Raw genomic sequence first — 17292 nt, 5'->3', positions numbered from 1 at the left:
GGTTGGATCTGATTCTGCTCAGCACGTTGAGTACTCCCAGCATGGGGCTGATGCCCCTTCTTCAGTGTCTATCCCAAAGCTTTTCCATCCCATGGATAAAGCAGGAATTCTCCTTAAAAGCCAACATCCTGCTGCTGCTCCACCTGAAGCCACCACCTTCTCTGGGGACAAGCAAGAGCCACCATCCCTCTGCCCTTTTTACCTCCATGACCCAGAGCAGCTGAGCCTGGGAGGAGCAGCGAGCAGGAGAAAAGGGAGTCCTGGAGCTCCAAGAGCTCCACTTGGAGGCAACCAGGAGATGGTTTGCAGGTAGCTGCATGGCTGCTCCCCAAACCAGCTGCAGAAAAGCCCCCGTGGGATGGGGGCAGCCCCAGAGGTAGGTCTCAACCCTATAGCAAACACCTGTGAGGGCTCTGAGGATCCCCCCCAAACCCCAACCCCAAAAAATCAAGGACACCCCAAACACCCCCAGATTGGGACCATTCGTTTGGTTTTATTTTGGGTGCTATCTTTGCAGGAGCAGCCAGACCCTCCAAACCCTCCAGAACCCCTAAATGGAGGCAAAATCATTAAAAAAATATTAAACTCCAAAAAGTTGCATAGCTGGGGGGGGTAGGGAGTTCCCAAGCACCTGTGAATGGGATGGGAATCACCCTGCTCAACCTCCTGTGGAAAACAGAAACCATCTTCTAGGGGAATGGTCTTCCAGAATGGAGTCAGCCTCCACACCTCGTTTGGCTCCCTGATTTTCTGTGTATGTCTCAATATATCATTTGAATATTTTTACATAGATACATATATAAAAAACCCTGGATATTAATGGTTAAGTCACTGACGGATACAAAAGTTGAAGAGTAAAAAAAAATTGCCACCACCCAGCTTGTCTCCTCTGAAGTGGTGACCACAGCTCCCTGAGGGGACAGGAGCTACAGCTTGGTGTGGTGGTGGAAGGCTGGGGTGGGAGGGGGTTGGCTGTGCCACCTCCCCCCTGGGTAGAGCCCCTGTCCCCTCAAGGAGCTCTGGTAGGACACGGGGTAGTGCCCGGGGTTGGTCACCAGAGATCTGGTCACCAGCTCAGAAGGTTGGGTAGAAGAAGAAGTGGCTACCAAAGGGCTGGGGAAGGCTGGGATGATGAAGGGGTTGATGGAGGAGAGGGATGGTGCCACTGGCACCCCTTGGGTTTTCAGGTGCTCTGGCAAGTTGCCAAAACTGGCTGGGAAATACAACATGGCCCCCGTGTAACCCGCCGGGGCTGGTGGCACCACGTAGCCACCCGTGGCCACCACTGCCTTGGGTTTGGCCACCCCCACGTCCCTGACATCTTTGGCATAGTGGGGGGTGGCACCTATCTTAGACCCCAAAGCCACCTCCCCGTCCACCTCTTCCTCCTCCTCCTCTTCCTCTTCCTCCTCCTCGTCCTCCTCCTCCTCCTCCTCCCAGCTGCGCTTGCCCGTGGGGACAAACCCGGTCCTGGGGGGCACCCAGCAGGCCCTGAGGGTGGTGGTCCCAGCTCCCTGGTTCTCCCTGTTCCACGCTTTGCTCCTCAGGTCTTGGGGTTCCTCTGGTTGAGTTGGGAAGGTGGAAGTTGGCTCCAAAAAATCCTTCAGGCTGGAGAAATAACCCCCCCAGAGAGGGGGGGAGCCAGGGGCCTTCAACCCCTCGTTGCGGTAGGTGTGGAAGCAGCCGGTGAAGGTGTGGGGGGGGGGAGCCCTCTCCTCCTCTCTCCCACCAGGAGATCCACTGGGAACGGGTCCCACCACGTCGGGAGCCGTATCCTGAGCTCCTGGGGGCTCTGGGCACCTTTGCTCCTGGTGGGGGGGAGCAGGGGGCAGCTGGGGAGGCTCCGGGTGTTTGTGGCAGTGCGAGGACTCGGCTTTGGTCACCTGGGCCAGCAGCTTCTTCTTGGCCAGCGGGGACATGATGGGGTGGTTGCCTCTGGAGTAGAAGCTGGAGAAGAGGCACCTGGCAGGTTCTGGGTGGGGCTGGCAGGGAGCAGGACACACCCCTGAGGGGCTCGGAACCACCGGGCTGGACCTTCCCTTGTCCCTCTCCAGCGTGTCCCTCGTGTCCTCCGTGTCCCTCGTGGTCTCCGTGCTGGTGGCCGCCTCCACCTTCACCTTGTCTGGAGGCACCTGCAGCCAAAAGGGGGTGGGGTGGGTGCCAGGCTCTGCCCCGGCCCCAGGTGGGGTCTCAGCCCCCTCCCACCCAATTTTTGGTGGTCCTGGGGGGGTAGGGGGGCTGCACCCACCTGCTCCCGGCCCTTCTCCTTCTTGGTCCTCTTGGTCTTCTCACCCACCTGGGTGCCCTTGGAGCCCTTGTACTGCTTGCGGGGCTGGCTGGGGGGCAGGGGTTTGTCCTCCTCCCCCTTGAGGTGCCGCACGTACGGGAGGACCAGCCTGTGGGGACGGGGGGTGGGGAGGTGGCCGTGAGACCCCAGAGGGGAAACTGAGGCAGGGAACAGGATCTGAGCCCCTCCCAGCCCCGGGCTCCAGCCCCACCTCTCGTAGTGCCGGCGGGTGCAGGTGGCAGCGCTGGTGCTGCCCGGGCTGCCCCCCAGCTCGTCGTAAACGTTCTTCCAGAGCCGGCGTCCTGTCACCTGCAGGGGGAGGCAGGGGGGAGACCACCTCAGCACCCAGGGGACAGCGACCTGGCACCCGGGGGACAGCGACCTGGCACCCAGGGGACATCTCGGCACGCCGGGAACATCATCCCGGCACCCAAGGGACACCTCGGCACCCAGGGGGTCATCAAACTGGCACCCAGGGGACATCTCAGCACCCAGGGGACATCATCCTGGCACTCAAGGGACATCCTGGCACCCAGAGGGCACCTCAGAACCCAGGAGACAGCAACCTGGCACCCAGGGGACATCTCGGCACTCAAGGGACACCTCAGCACCCAAGGGGTCATTGAACTGGCACCCTGAGGACACCTCAGCACCCAAGGGACATCATCCTGACACCCAAGGGACATCATCCTGACACCCAGGGACATCATCCTGACACCCAGGGGACATCCTGGCACCCAGGGGACATCATCCTGACACCCAGGGATATCCTGGCACCCAGGGGACATCATCCTGGCACCCAGGGGACATCATCCTGGCACCCAGGGGACATCATCCTGGCAGCCAGGGGACATCCTGGCACCCAGGGGACATCATCCTGGCAGCCAGGGGACATCCTGGCACCCAGGGGACATCATCCTGGCACCCAGGGGACATCATCCTGGCAGCCAGGGGACATCCTGGCACCCAGGGGACATCATCCTGGCACCCAGGGGACATCATCCTGGCACCCAGGGGACATCTTGGAACTCAAGAGACATCAACCTGACACCCAGATGACATCTTGGCACCCAGAGAACGTCATCCCAGCACCCAAGGGACACCTCAGCACCCAAGGGACATCACCCTGGCACCCAGGGGACACCAACCCAACGTCCAAGGGACATCCAGAGGACACCTGAGCACCCAGGGGACATCACCCCATCACTCACCAACTCGTAGGCTCCCAGTTTTTCCACGGCTTTGTAGATCTTCCAGAGGTTAACTGGGAAGCAAGAGGAGATGCCGGGGGTCACCAGGGCCAGTGGTCACCAGGGCCAGTGGCCACCAGGGCCACCAGCAGCTCCCCCAGCCCCAGGACACGTACTCTGCTTGAAGCCCAGGTGAGGGATCCTCTCGATGGGCGTCTGCCTCTCCTTCATGAACTTGTAGAGGCTGATGAGGAAGGCTTCCTCCTCCTCCTCCTCCCCGCTCCGCCCTGCAGACACCACCCCTGCCTCCTGCTCCCGGCCATCTCCTGGGGCTGGGGCCTCCTGGGGGACACGAGGGGGGGTGAGAAAGGACCTAAAAGGGAAACTGAGGCACGGCAGAAGCACCCAAACCCATCCTCTGTGTCCAGCAGGCCAAGGAGGGGTGAGAAGGAGCCCAAGGGGAAACTGAGGCACGGCAGAAGCACCCAAACCCCATCCTTGGTTTCTGGAGCTCCCTGGTGGGATGGGGAGCCCAAAGGGAAACTGAGGCACGGCAGAAGCACCCAGCTCCAGCCTCTGGGTCAGGGTTCTCCTGCAGGACACGGATCAGAACCTAAGCTAAGGGGAAACTGAGGCACGGCAGAAGCACCCAACCCCATCCCCTGTGTCCAGCAGGCCAAGAAGGGGTGAGAAAGAGCCCAAGGGGAAACTGAGGCACGGCAGAACCACCCAACCTCAGCTTCTGGCTCTGGTGGGACACAGAAGGGTGAGAAGGAGCCCAGGGGGAAACTGAGGCACGGTAGAAGCTCCCAAACCCCATCCTTGGTTTCTGGAGCTCCCTGGTGGGATGTGGAGCCCAAGGGGAAACTGAGGCACAGCAGAAGCACCCAACCCCATCCTGATCCCAGCGCTGGTGGGACCCGGAGGGGTGGGAAGGACCTAAAGGGAAACTGAGGCACGGCAGCAGCCCCCTCCCCTTCCCTCCCCCGCTGGCTCCAGGCTCTGGCAGCTTCCAGGAAAAACCGAAGGGGCAGAAATTCACCCACAGCCCCCCCCGTGTCCCCCCCCCCCCCCGCCTCCCGCCGCCTTCCTCAGCTCAAAATTGTTTCGTTTGTTTGTTCGACATTTTCCGGAGTTCGAGAAAAAAAAAAAAAAAAAAAACAAAAAAACCGACTTGTTGCTATTTTTGGGCAAAGCAGCTGCTGGGTGAGCTTGAGGGGTTTTTTTTGTGTCTTTTTAAAGTATTCTGATTTTTTTTCTTGCTATTTTTAAAGAATTTCGTGGTTGGGTTTTTTTCTCCTATTTTTAAATAATTCCGGTTTTTTTCTTCGTGTTTTTAAATCGTTTTGATTTTTCTTCTGTTTTTATAGCTCCCTCCCCTCTCCCCCCGCCGGGTTTTAACGACTTTCGAGGTGGTTTATTTTGAAAGTAAAAAAAAAAAAACAAAGAAAACCACCGGAGGGAAAATTTTTCCCCCCCTCCCTTCCCCATCAACTCCAAAACTTAATTCTTGTAATTATAAATTACTGAGAAAAGCGATAAATTAATTCTAAAACGAGACAATAATCATAAAAATGATTTTTTAAAGCACCACAGTGCTCACCCCCCCGAAAAAAAAACCTTTTTTGTGTGTGTTTTCCCCTGCCCCCTCACTTTTATGAACACCCCCCCCCCCAAAAAAAAAAAAAAAAAAATTAGGAGGGGGTTTTGAGTAACTTTGGGGGTTTTCTCCCCCAAAAAACAGACTCACCGCTGGTTTGGTGGGCGGGGGGGGTTGGTGCTGCTCTTGGTTGTCCATGGGGGGGTCCTGTGAGGAGAAATAGGAGATGGGGGTGAGACCCCCCAAATCTTTATCACCCCCCCCCCCCCAAAATAAAACTAAGGATAAATTGGGAGGTTTTGGGCCACGGTGCCTGGGGGTCGCCCCCGTGGCCTAAATGCTGCTCCCTGGGTGCCCCCCCCCCCCCCCCCAGTTTTACCTCAGATCCCACCTCCCCCGCCCACTTTTTTGAGGCAAAAACCCGGAAAAGCGGGGAAATTCGAAAGCAGCTGCCAACCTGGGGAAACTGAGGAAGCCCAGAGGGGGGGGTCACCCCCTCCAAAATCCCCTCAGGGTCCCCCCCTTCCCCTTAACCCCCCCCTTCCTGCTGCCCCCCCCCCCCCCGAGAGGGGGGAACGATCGCGTCCCGCTCACCCGCCGCCGCGCTGAGGCTCTGCGGCCGTCACGCCCCCCTCGCCGCCTATTGGCTGGTGTCGTCACGCCCCCGCCGTCTATTGGTCAGTTGTGCTGCTCGTCATCCCGGCGCAAGGTGTGCTGGGAGTTGTAGTCCCGCTGCTGGGTACGGTCCGATGTGTGTGTACACACGGCCACGCGTGTCCCTGCTGCGGGGCGTGTGTACAGGCGCGGTCACAGGGTTACACGCGTGGGCAGGGATGTTGGGACGCGGCTCCACGCGTCTGGGCTCGTGCGTTTCGGGGGGATGTGCGTGGGTACGGCAGGGTGGGCACAGGCGTGTTCGTGGGGACACGCAAGTGTCAACGCGTGTGGGAGCGCGGGCGTGTGTGCGCAGGTGAGTACAGACGTGTGGGAACGGCTGAGAACACGGGTGGGGAGAAGTACCTGTGGGAGTGGGTGGATATCTACACGCGGGGGAGCACACGCACGTGGGTGCCCTCACCCGCCTGTCCCCCCGCGTGTCCCTGTGTCTCACACCCGTGTCCGTGTCCCCACAGATCCCTTCCCCCCACCCCCCCTCCCGGCTGGGGCCACGGAACGTCCCGGGTGGGAGCCAAGTGGGAGCAGTGCCAGGTTGTGACGGAGGGTGAGTAATGAATGACGTCATCGATGACATCATCCCCCACGGCGGGTGAAGGGACCCAGTGGGTGCCGAGGAGAGGGGGAGCGGGGGGGGGGAGGGGGGGATGTGCTGCTTTTTTGGGGGGCGGGTCCCCTCGGATTTGGGGTTTCGGGGAGTGGAGCCGGGGTCAGCGGGTGGGAGGGGACACAAACGAGAGCCCCTCGGGACCCCCCCGGGACTCCCAGCACCCCCCTGGGACCACGTGGGATCTGTTATAAATAAATAAACTACTGACACGTCGTTTAGTGAAAAAGAAAAGAAAAGAAAAGAAAAAAGGATTCGTTTTTTTCCATCTGGGGAGAACACGGCAGGAAATGGTGGAGAAATGCAGGCTGGGGAAGAACAGATCCCTCTGGCCCAGTCACCCCAGTTCCTCACCAGCTGCACCTCTGCTGGGAGCCCCATCCCGAGCCCCCAAATCCCATCCCATCCCATCCCTGACCCCATCCCAACCCCAGTCCTGACCCCATCCCCATCCCTGACCCCCAAATCCCAGCCCTGACCCCCAAATCCCATCCCATCCCATCCCTGGCCCCATCCCAGTCCCACCGCTCCCCCCTCCTCAGCCTTGGCCCCGCCCCCACGATTGGCCCCGCCCCCTCCTCACCCTTGGCACCGCCCCCACCCTTGGCTCCGCCCCCCTCCCCTCCTGCCCCCCGGGGCTCGGCCAATCAGCGCCGCCGTGACCAATTAGGGACGAGCAGCCCCTCCCGCCTCCACCAATCACACCGCTCCTTCTCCATCCGCCCCGCCCACCCGCCTCTCCCTCTCTCCCCCTCTACTCCAATCGCAACCGGGCACCTCTCCCTGCGCCACGCCCCTTCCCTTCCCTCCACCACTCAGCTTTCTCCTCGGCGCCGCTCTCCGTGCCGATTGGCTGCCGCCGCCGGGCAGGAGGGGCGGGGCCGGACACCCCGCTGCTATATAAGTGGCGGGGGTCTGGGGGCCGCAGCGCCGTTGCCATGGCTACCGCGCTCTGCCCGCTCCGCGCCCTCGGACGCTCCGCGCTGCGGCCCCCGGGGCTCCCCCGCGCTCGCCCCCTGCACCTCAGCGCGCACAGGTAGGGAGGGCCCGAGCCCAGCGGGACGGGCGGGGTTACACAGGGCCAGAGGACCCCCCCCAACCCCCCTCTGCCCCTCCGCCCAGCCGCGGGTCGGGTCGAGGAGGGGGAGGTCCAGCGCATCCCCCCCCGTCCCGGTTCGGGGGTATCGGTCCGGCTCCCCGGTACCGCGAATGAATGAGGCCGAGCCCCCAGCGGCCGCCCCGGGCGGTGCAGGCTGATGAAATCCCGCTCCCGCCTTGCGTGGGGTGAGCCGGCCCCCACACCCCCCCCATCCCTTCTCCTTCTCCCCATGCAAAGGGGCCCCGGCTCTGCCAGCACCTCCCCCCCTTCCCTGCCCCTCCTCGGGGACCCAACCCCGGGTTGGGGGGATGAGAGGGGCTGCAGCCCCACGAGCATCCTGCTCCTGCCTGGGGCCAGACCCCCATGGAGGGTCCCGATCCGTTTCTGGGTTCCCTCCCTGGGGCTTTCGCTCCAATTCATCCAAACTGAGCTTACGGAGCTGCTGCTGCCCGGCCCGTTCGGTTCCGGTGCTGTTCCCTCCCCTCATGAGGGCTCCGAGCTCTGAATTTGGCCTCCCTGGATCTCCCTGAACCTCCCCGAACCTCCCCCATCTCCGGGGAGCCCAGGCTGAGCCTTAGCCTCACCCCAGGGGAAAATTCGGGTTGGTTCTTGGAAGATTTGAGTTGTTTTTTGGCGTGAGGTCTCTCAATTTAATAAGTATTCCTGCCCTTAAACTTGCCGGCTCCTTGCCACAATTCCTGTTACACCTAAAGGGGTGTTCAGCAGTTCAGTGTTGAAACTGCAGTGAGAATTGGGGTGCTCCAGGTGGGCTGGGCTGGGTTTTTCCAGGTTTGCTTGGGGCAGTTGCTGTTAGGGATGAAGTCCCATTTAACTGGGAAAAATGACATCCTTGAGTAGCTCGGGGATTAAGGAAGCCCCAAAAAAGTCCTCTGCCCCTCCAAGGACTGAAACAAAAAAGGTTTTTCCTACCTGGGCTGGTGTCCTGTGGCTGTCCTGTGCAGGCAGAGCTGCTCCTGTGGTCCCCAGAGCTCCAGGATCAGGATTGCACCTGGAGAAGGTCAGGAAACAGCAATGTTGGACTTAACTTGGGAGCCTTTGGTGGGATTTAGAGGAGAAACTGAGGCAGGGCAGCTCCTTCCCCTGGGATGGTGCTGGGAATGGTTGGGTGCCTGTGTCCTGGGTCCTTCCACTTGGGAAGGCTCCGTGGGGAATCTCAGGTCCCATCCCTTGGGCAGGGCAGTGAGGAGCTGGCTGAGAGGCCCTGGGGTTGGGAAGGTAAAGCCAAGGCTGGGAAAGCAGAATGTTTGAGTATTTTAGTGAGAAACTGAAAGAAAAAAGTGTGAGCAGTGGGAGAGGAGCTGACAGCTCCCACCTCCCTGTGGGTCAGGCTGGGCTCTCCATGTCCTGTCCAGCTGCCTGGGACACATTTGGCAGTGACTGGAATATCCCCCTTACCAATTTAGGCTCAGAATGCCTGCCAGGAGCTGTTCTGGAATGGCTCAGGCAGGCAAATGTCCCTCCTGTCCTGCTGGGAGGGGGTGAAACTCTGTACCCCCTCTTTAAACAGTCTGAAAACACAACTGGGGTGGTGGCAGCAGCAATTCCTTGAGTCTGGGGGAGGCTTGAGACAGTGTGTGCTGTGCTAGAGGGGCTGACAGCACTGCCAAAAAATTTTTGGGGGGTGGGGATCTCCAGGAACAGCTCCTGGCACGTGCCCCAACCTCCTCAGGGCTGGAAACTCCAACGTGGGGTGAGTTGTGCTTGGTGTAAACCCTTTGTAGTGAAGCCCTGGTGAAGAACAGGTGACTGGCTTTCTAAAACTGGCAGCAACAGGATCTTAGCTTGGAATGGGAACAATTCCCATGGACTCCTGGCCTTGCAGACAGGGATGGTGCTGCAGCTCCCAGGCTCCACAAATAAGTTGGTCCCAGGGGCAGCTGTGGCTGCTCAGCCTGGTTGTGAATGGAGACTGAAACGTGCAGCTTCAGGAGGCTGAGTGGGAAGGGGCAATGGAAAAGAGCTTCCTCCCCCCTGGCTTGGGGTTGGCATCTTGGTTTTCCTGGTCTGTGTCACCCAGAACGTGGGTTTGATAGCTTTATAGAGTCCTAGGATGGGTGGAAGGGGCCTTAAAGCTCCTCCAGCTCCTGGGCAGGGACCCCTCCCACTCGAGCAGGCTGCTCAAAGCCCCATCCAACCCCCCCTTTAAATTAAAGAATTTTCTTAAAATAAAGAATTTCTTCCTAATGTCCAACCTCAGCCTCTGGTACCCCTTTCTGTGTTGCAGGCAGGAGGCAGTTGTGATCTCTGGGAGGAAGCTGGCCAGGCAGATCAGGCAGGAGGCCCGGCAGGAGGTGGAGCAGTGGGTGGCAGCTGGGAACAAGAGACCCCACCTCAGCGTTGTCCTCGTGGGTGCCAACCCTGCCAGCCACTCCTACGTCCTCAACAAGACCAAAGCAGCTGCTGACGTTGGTAACTGCTCAGTGCTGATAAAGTGGAGCAAGGGGCTGCTTTGTCCTGATGCTGGGGGGAGGCTTCAGAGTGCTGGGGGGAGGCTTCAGAGTGGTGGGGGAGGCTTCTCAGGCTGGATCTTAGAATCACAGAATGGGCTGGGTTGGAAGGGACCTCAGAGCTCATCAAGTCCAACCCTTGCTCCACTCCCCCCGTGGTTCCCAGCCCATGGCACTGAGTGCCACATCCAGGCTCTTTGGAAATATCTCCAGGGATGGAGAATCCACCCCTTCCCTGGGCAGCCCATTCCAATGTCTGATCACCCTCTCCCTAAAGAAATTCTTTCTAATGTCCAACCTAAACCTCCCCTGGCACAACTTGAGACCAAGCCCAACTTGAGATCTTACCTGTCAGGGTGTGGGACAGTCCCCAGCATTTGCTGTGACTCCCTGGGCTGGGCTGGTGTTACAGACGTGGTTCATGTCTGTGTTGGGCCATTTGACTCTACAGAATTTGGATTTGCAATCCCAAAATCCCAGAGTGTTGGGTTGGAAGGAACCTCTGGAGATCACCCAGGATCCCCCAGAGCAGGTGGCACAGGAGGGACTCCAGGGGGGTTGGGAATGTCTCCAGAGATGGAGACTCCACCACCTCTCTGGGCAGCCTGGCCCAGTGCTCTGCCACCCTCAGAGGCAACAAGTTCCTCCTCAGCTTGAGCTGGGGCTCCTTAAATGTTGGGTGCAAGAGTTGGGGAGGTTTCCTGCCTGGAAAGGGGGTTCTTATTACGTAGTGTCCAGTTTTTAGTGTTATTAGACAGTGTCCAGGCCTTGGTGTCTGCTCTACCAAACCCAGCAAGCACTGAAATGGTGCAGCTGAAATCCACGTGGCTTAAGGAAGTTTCTCTGCCCTTGGTACACGTGTGGTTTAACACCTTCTGATGCTTGTGCAGGAATCAGCAGTGAAACCATCCTCAGGCCAGCATCTGTCACTGAGGAGGAGCTCCTGGAGCTGATCAGCAAACTCAACAATGATGCCAATGTGGATGGGCTCTTAGTCCAGCTTCCTTTACCTGGTGAGGAGCTGGATTTCATCCTTTGCAGATAAAGCTGCTTTTTTTAAGGCTTTGTATGTGCCAGAGGGGGGAGCAGCAGCACCAGAGGTGTCACTCTGCAGGAAGCTGAGGGAGCTGCTGTCTGGAGGAGTTAAGTTGCTGGGGGTGTCACAGAAATCTCTTCTTGCCTGGGGAGTATCAGCTTCTGGAAGCTTGAACTTAGTTGTGACACTGAGGCTGCCTAAATGCCCTCTGTGTGTGGGTGACACTGATCTCAAAGTCTTTCCAGTCCCCTTCTGTTGGGACCTGTTGACCTTGAGCTCTTTGAGGGGGGGGGGGGAGAAGCCTTGAGGAGCTTTGAGTTTCCAAGCTCTGGAGGGGCTGGTGCAGCAGCAGATCAGGGCTCTGACTGTGCATAGAGCAGGTTTGTTTGGTTTTGGGTTTTTTTGGCTGATCCTTGGGACTCAAAGCTTTTTGGTCTCTTCCAGAACACATTGATGAGAGGAAGATCTGCAATGCTGTGACTCCAGACAAAGATGTTGATGGCTTCCATGTCATCAACGTGGGACGCATGTGCCTGGACCAGTACTCCATGCTGCCAGCCACCCCCTGGGGGGTGTGGGAGATCATCCAGAGAACTGGTGAGCCAGAGACAGCTCCAGGCTTTGCCCACTCTTCTGGTAACGTGTCCGGTGATGATGAACTCTCCTCTGATCCTTGTGACTCCCAACGTGTCCCCTGCAGGCATCCCAACGCTGGGGAAGAACGTGGTGGTGGCAGGCAGGTCCAAGAACGTGGGGATGCCCATTGCCATGCTGCTGCACACTGATGGCAGGCACGAGCGCCCGGGAGGTAGGAGCCTGGGGACCTCAGCCTGGGTGCCAGGGGGCAGCAGAGAGAGGCCTCAGCTTGTCCCATCAGCCTCATCGGGCTCCCGTGGCCCAGGAGCAGCTGGAGCCCATCACACAGTGAGGAGTTCACTCTGCACATGGAACATTTTGCAGCCTTTTCAAACCACAATTCTTTTCCAACCAAAACGTCTTGAAGAGCGTTGAGTCCAACCCTTCCCCCAGCACTGCCCAGTCCCCACCACCCCCTGTCCCTCATCCCCACATCCCCAGGGCTCTGAAACCCCTCCAGGGATGATGGGGACTCCAGCCCTGCCCTGGGCAGCCTGGGCCAGGCCCTGACAACCCTTGCCAGGGAGAAATTCTTCCCCAGCTCCAACCTAAACCTCCCCTGGCACAACTTGAGTTGTGCCAAAAGTTCCTCTTGACCCATCCCTTGTTCCTTGGGAGCAGAGCCCGACCCCCCCCTGGCTCCAACCTCCTCTCAGGGGGTTGCAGAGAGCCACAAGGTCTCCCCTCAGCCTCCTCTGCTCCAGGATCACCACCCTCAGGGCCCTCAGCTGCTCCTCACAACTTCTCCAGACCCTTCTCCTTCTGCTCCACACCCTTCCCCAGCTCCCTTGCCCTTCTCTGGACACCCCCAGCCCCTCAATGTCTTTTTTCTGACTCAAAACTGACCCCAGAGCCTGAACCCCCCCTGGCTCCAACCTCCTTTCAGTGGTTCCTTGTCCTCTTCCATCCCAGATCCCTCTCTCTGGCTCTAGGGCTGTCCCCTGTGATTGATCAGCAGGCTCTGCTGGTCCTGATCAATACAGAGGTGGGGACAGAGGGTTAGGGGTGTCCCTGTGTGTGACCCCCCTGCAGGTGATGCCACAGTGACAATCTCTCACCGGTACACGCCCAAGGAGCAGCTGAAGCAGCACACCATCCGTGCAGACATCGTGGTGGCTGCAGCAGGTGAGACCTCACCCCAGCCTCGGGGTGCTGGGCTGCAGCTTGGGGGTGTTCCTGGGGGGGATCCCTGCTGACAGGGACATCCTCTTGGTGTTAATCGTGTCCTGGGGCAGCTCGGGAGAGGCTGGGGCTCTGGGTGAGGGGCAGGGCTGAGTGGGAGGCAGCTTGAGCCACATCATTAACCCTGTGATAGGACATGGGAGAGTGGTTTCAACTAGAAGAGGGCAGATTGAGGTTGGACCTTAGGAAAAAATTCTCTCCTGTGAGGGTGCTGAGCCCCTGGGTGCCCCCAGCAGCTGTGGCTGCTCCATCCCTGGAGGTGTTGGAGGCCCCAGGTTGGATGGGGCTTGGAGCACCCTGGGCTGTGGGAGGGGTCCCTGCCCATGCAGGGGGTGGGACTGGGGGAGCTTTAAGGTCCCTTCCAACCCCTTCAAAGCACTCTGGGATTCTCTGGGGCTCTGAAGCAGCTGTTCAGAAATTCCAAGCACAGGAGCTGTTTGGAACCAGATGATCCAAACAGCACCAAACAGCTTCTGTGCTTGAAGAGTTTTGCATTTGAGGCAGGGTGGCCCAGGTGGGTGAAAAGATCAGGTGAAGATGGGGTGAGGGGGAACAGGGGCTGTGGAGCCCCACAGTGAGTTGTGTGGTTCTGTTCTCTCCTGCCAGGCATCCCCAACCTGATCACAGCTGACATGATCAAAGAAGGAGCTGCAGTTATTGATGTGGGGATAACCAGGGTGCAGGATCCTGTCACTGCCAAATCAAGGCTGGTGGGGGATGTGGATTTTGAAGGTATGGAAAGGTTCTGCACCTGGGCCCTTGAGCAGTAACCATCAAGGGTGCTGAGAAAGGGAGGGGAAAGCTCACAGAGCAGATGCAGCCTCTGCTCATGTTCCTGAGGCACCCAATGTTCTACCACACCCAAGGGTGCAGCTTTCCTGCTGGGTGCTGCAAGGCTGAGGAGGCTGCTTTGCTTCTGCTCCAGTTCCTCACTCATACTCCTGCTAAACTAAAACTGAACTAAAACTGAACTAAAACCATGCAGAACTCACCTTCTGCCTTGCAGTTCCCTGGTCCTGGTCAGTGCTTGGCCGCAGAGGGGCTGCTCCAGTGATCCCTGCTGCACCTCTGGGTGCTGCTGAAAGGCACCACAACCTCTGCCTGGAAGAGAGAGTGAACGTTCAGATTATTGTGGCTGCCCCCATGGGCCCATTTCTGAGCTTAGCCTTGACACTTCTGTGCTAGAAATCCCACTGTTAGACCTTGCTTTTTGCTTTTCCCCAGCTGGGGTTTGGCAGTTTTGGTGGCTCAGGGATGGACAAAGTGGGGTGTGCTCCATCCTGCTGTGCTCAACATGGGGGGGCAGGAGTCCACCTTGAGAAATGTGGGTGGTGATTCTGAAGGAATTCAAGCACTTTTAAACTGAATCATAACCAATCAGTTTGACAAGTGGGGCTGCTCTCCACTTGTGTCCTAAGCTCCAGGTTTTCCTTCCTCAGGGGTGAAGAAGAAAGCCAGCTACATCACTCCAGTCCCTGGGGGTGTGGGGCCCATGACAGTGGCCATGCTGATGAAGAACACCATCATTGCTGCCAAGAAGCTCTTGAAACCCAAGGAGCTGAAGGCATTAACTGCTTAGCATGGGACTTGTTAGCACTGAAACAACATTCCAAAGTGACTCCCAAACAGGCCGATAGAAAACATGCAATATTTTTATTTATTGCCTTGGAGGGGGGAATTTCTTCTCCTGAGGTCACAGCTATTTATTGGCAGCTGCAGCTTAGGCACAATAGTTGGACTAAGGTGTCAGCATCTCCACTCCTGGCCTACTCCTGGTAGTCAAGTTGCTTTGTGGTTAAGCTCTTGTAGGAAGCTCTCCCTGCTCTTGCAGGGGGCTCCTGGCTGTGCAGCTTTCCTGGGAGTTTGGTGATTCCATGGGAACTGCAGTCAGGACCTGCAGGGTTCCCTCTCTTCTCATGACTGCTCCCTCTGGCTGGGCTGCTGGTGTGGAACTCCTGCTGAAGTCTTCTACTCAAGGCTGGATGTTTTGTTTGCAGTTCAGCTCTTCTGTAGAAGAAGTTACTTGAAAAAAAAATTATTAAAAAAAAAAAAAAAAAAAGCCATATGTCTGTTCCCAGAGTGTTGGGCAGTGGCAGAGCTGTTGTAAGATGAGGTTCTCATGTGTAGCCAAGCTGGGTTTTTTTGCTATTTGGATGGTGACATTTTTAAAAGTTGTTTTTTTGTTTTTTTTCTAACCAAAGAACAAGGGGGTGGGGGCAGCTGGTGTCTACCTTGGGCACACAGGAGGTTTAAAGTGTACAGGTACTTAGTGAATAATGCAGGTTGACTTGAAATAAAGTGTGAGAAGAAAAAGAACCCATGCTTCTTTCCTAGAGTTATTACTAAACAAGTTTTTCACTTCTCCCAGAAAAGAGCAGCCCCCAGTAAGGATTTATTAAAGAACTGGTGCTGCCAGGTCCCTTTTGTCCCTTAGCACAGGTTTGGGGTCACCTCCCCAAGTTCAGCAAAGACACAACTGCAGCACTGAGCAGCTCTGAGGTTTTCCTGCCTGAACAAAACCAATTCAGTTTCCTGACTTCTTTAATGACATCAACATCCTCCTCTAATGAGTTTCTAATTATCTGTTGAACATTAACCTTACCTGGGCTCATGATGTCCTGGACAGGATGGGAAATCTTTCAGGTGAGGAGGTGGCTGGGGGGCAGTCAGGGGAACTCTTAAACTCCTTCTCCTTTGTAAATTCCCTGGAAAGCCTGAGCCCACCTTTCTGGGAGCAGGAAAGTGGCTGCTGAGGGGCACTGACCCCACCTTCCCAGCTCTCTCTGGAAGCTGCTGAGCCCCCCAACCAAAGGGGAGGGAGAGCTGAGGGTGAAGGACTCTGCACCAGAAACACAAAGAGCTGAGACTGATTGAAAGGAGATTTATTGGGTTGTATGGCTGAGAAATACAAAATGCCTGAAGTGGAACTGGAACAGAGGGGGCTGAGCTGGGATGCTCCACTCTGCCCAGATACAAAATGTTAGAAACCCCATGGAAACCCTGGAAAAACGTGGAGAAATGGAGGATATTAGAGTGGCTTCAGCTCTGCTCCATCAACATCTACCAGAGTCCACCAAGCCTTGCTGGGGAGTAGAGCTGAGGGACTGGATGAAGCAAATTAACCTGGTTGATTAAAATCTTAAGCCTACCTGTACCATGCTGCAGCTACCACGTGGGAGTTGGGAACAAAAAGCTACAAAAGAGATAAAGAAGATGCCTTTCAAGTTGAAATAGTTCTTAAAGTCAAGCTTAAGTGGTGGGGGGAACCATAGGGTGGTGTTGAGCTCACCACCTTTCCCCAGGAGGGGGATTGGTACTAGAAAAAAAATAAAATAAATTGGTTATAAATAGGAATCCACATTCCAGTCTTTCTGTTGGACTCGATTATTTACAGAGAGCTGGGATCTGTCCTGTGCAAGGGTTCAGACCAGTTGCAATAATTAATTAATATTTAATTAATACACCTGTAGGGCTGGTGTGCAGGTTGGGTGTGTGAGCTCAGAGGAAGGGTTGGGACTAAAAATTGAGCAAAAAACCAAACCCAAACCCAATCCAACTAGTAAAAAAGAGTAAAAGCAACACATTTGAGAGGGCTGCTGATGTTTGGAACCACAGTTGGGCTCAGCCCGTGGAAAAAAAAAATAAAATAAAGCTTGGAGAGGTTCATCATCACCCTGGGCTACTGGGAAAAAGGTGAGAGCTGGGCAGAGAGCTGAGTCCCACCCTGCTCCTTCCCTGGGGGCACCTGAAGAGAGCAGAGGAATTTTGGGAGCCAAAATTCCAGCAGGGGCCAGGAGGAACCAGGGTGGAGGAGCTGAAGTGGGTGAGAAGCTCCTGGCAGGGCTGGGTGGGCAGAATCTCCAGCAGGGAAACAGCTTGGGCTCCTCCCAGCCCCAGGGAGGGAGAGATGGGGTTGACCCCAAATCCTGAGGCTTTGGTGACCGAGCAGCTGGGGTGTCCCAGTGGGAAGGGTCCTGCTGCCTCCCAAACCACTCCTAACACCCTGGGGAAACCCTCACCCAGCTCCTGTTGCCCTCCAGAAGGAAGAACCCAAAGCCTGAGCTGCTTTTCCATCTCCTCTTCCCGTGGCTCCAGGCCATCTCCTCATCCTCCCCTCTGCACCCTGCAGAGCTGGGTCCCTGCAGGGCACCCACAGTGGGGGCTGCACCACCAGAAAGGGGTCCCAAGCACCTTGAGCTTGGACCTCTGACCACCACAACCCCCCACGGACACCATCATCCTCTTCCCAGACCCTCCAAGAGCATTTGTAGGGCTTGGGAAGGAGGGATGAGAACTCCCATTTCCTTCTCAGCCACAGCAACCTCCTCCCCACCCCAAAAAAATCCCCTTCCAAACCATCCCCCATCCCCTTCCCCATCTTGGCTGCTCCCACACCACCAACCTGGGGCTAAAAACCACAGAATCACAAAATGTTTAGGTTGGAAGAGACCTTCAAGATCATCCAAGCCCAACCTTTGACCAACAAACCAACCCAAAACCCCCAAATCATCA

General features: G+C 57.0%; 2 protein-coding genes across 2 annotated transcripts; one reads left to right on the top strand and one right to left on the bottom strand.

The window, feature by feature from the left end:
- Positions 1–473: 473 nt before the first annotated feature.
- Positions 474–5328, bottom strand: ARID5A (AT-rich interaction domain 5A). The gene is made up of 6 exons (XM_071729102.1): positions 5228–5328; positions 3654–3819; positions 3499–3551; positions 2499–2596; positions 2249–2396; positions 474–2132 (listed from the first exon to the last, which is right to left on the bottom strand). The coding sequence occupies exons 1-6, from the start codon at positions 5273–5275 to the stop codon at positions 927–929; spliced, it is 1719 nt and encodes a 572-aa protein (XP_071585203.1). The 5' UTR covers positions 5276–5328; the 3' UTR covers positions 474–926.
- Positions 5329–7261: 1933 nt separating this feature from the next.
- On the top strand, positions 7262–15096 carry MTHFD2 (methylenetetrahydrofolate dehydrogenase (NADP+ dependent) 2, methenyltetrahydrofolate cyclohydrolase). Its single transcript, XM_071728889.1, has 8 exons — positions 7262–7395; positions 9704–9888; positions 10817–10939; positions 11407–11559; positions 11663–11770; positions 12631–12723; positions 13387–13512; positions 14220–15096. The coding sequence occupies exons 1-8, from the start codon at positions 7298–7300 to the stop codon at positions 14357–14359; spliced, it is 1026 nt and encodes a 341-aa protein (XP_071584990.1). The 5' UTR covers positions 7262–7297; the 3' UTR covers positions 14360–15096.
- The last annotated feature ends 2196 nt before the right edge of the window (positions 15097–17292 follow it).

This window comes from Heliangelus exortis, chromosome 30 (assembly GCF_036169615.1).
Source record: "Heliangelus exortis chromosome 30, bHelExo1.hap1, whole genome shotgun sequence".
NCBI lineage: Eukaryota > Metazoa > Chordata > Aves > Apodiformes > Trochilidae > Heliangelus > Heliangelus exortis.
The sequence above is the reverse complement of the archived record's forward strand: the minus strand, read 5'-3'. Positions and strand labels throughout refer to the sequence as shown.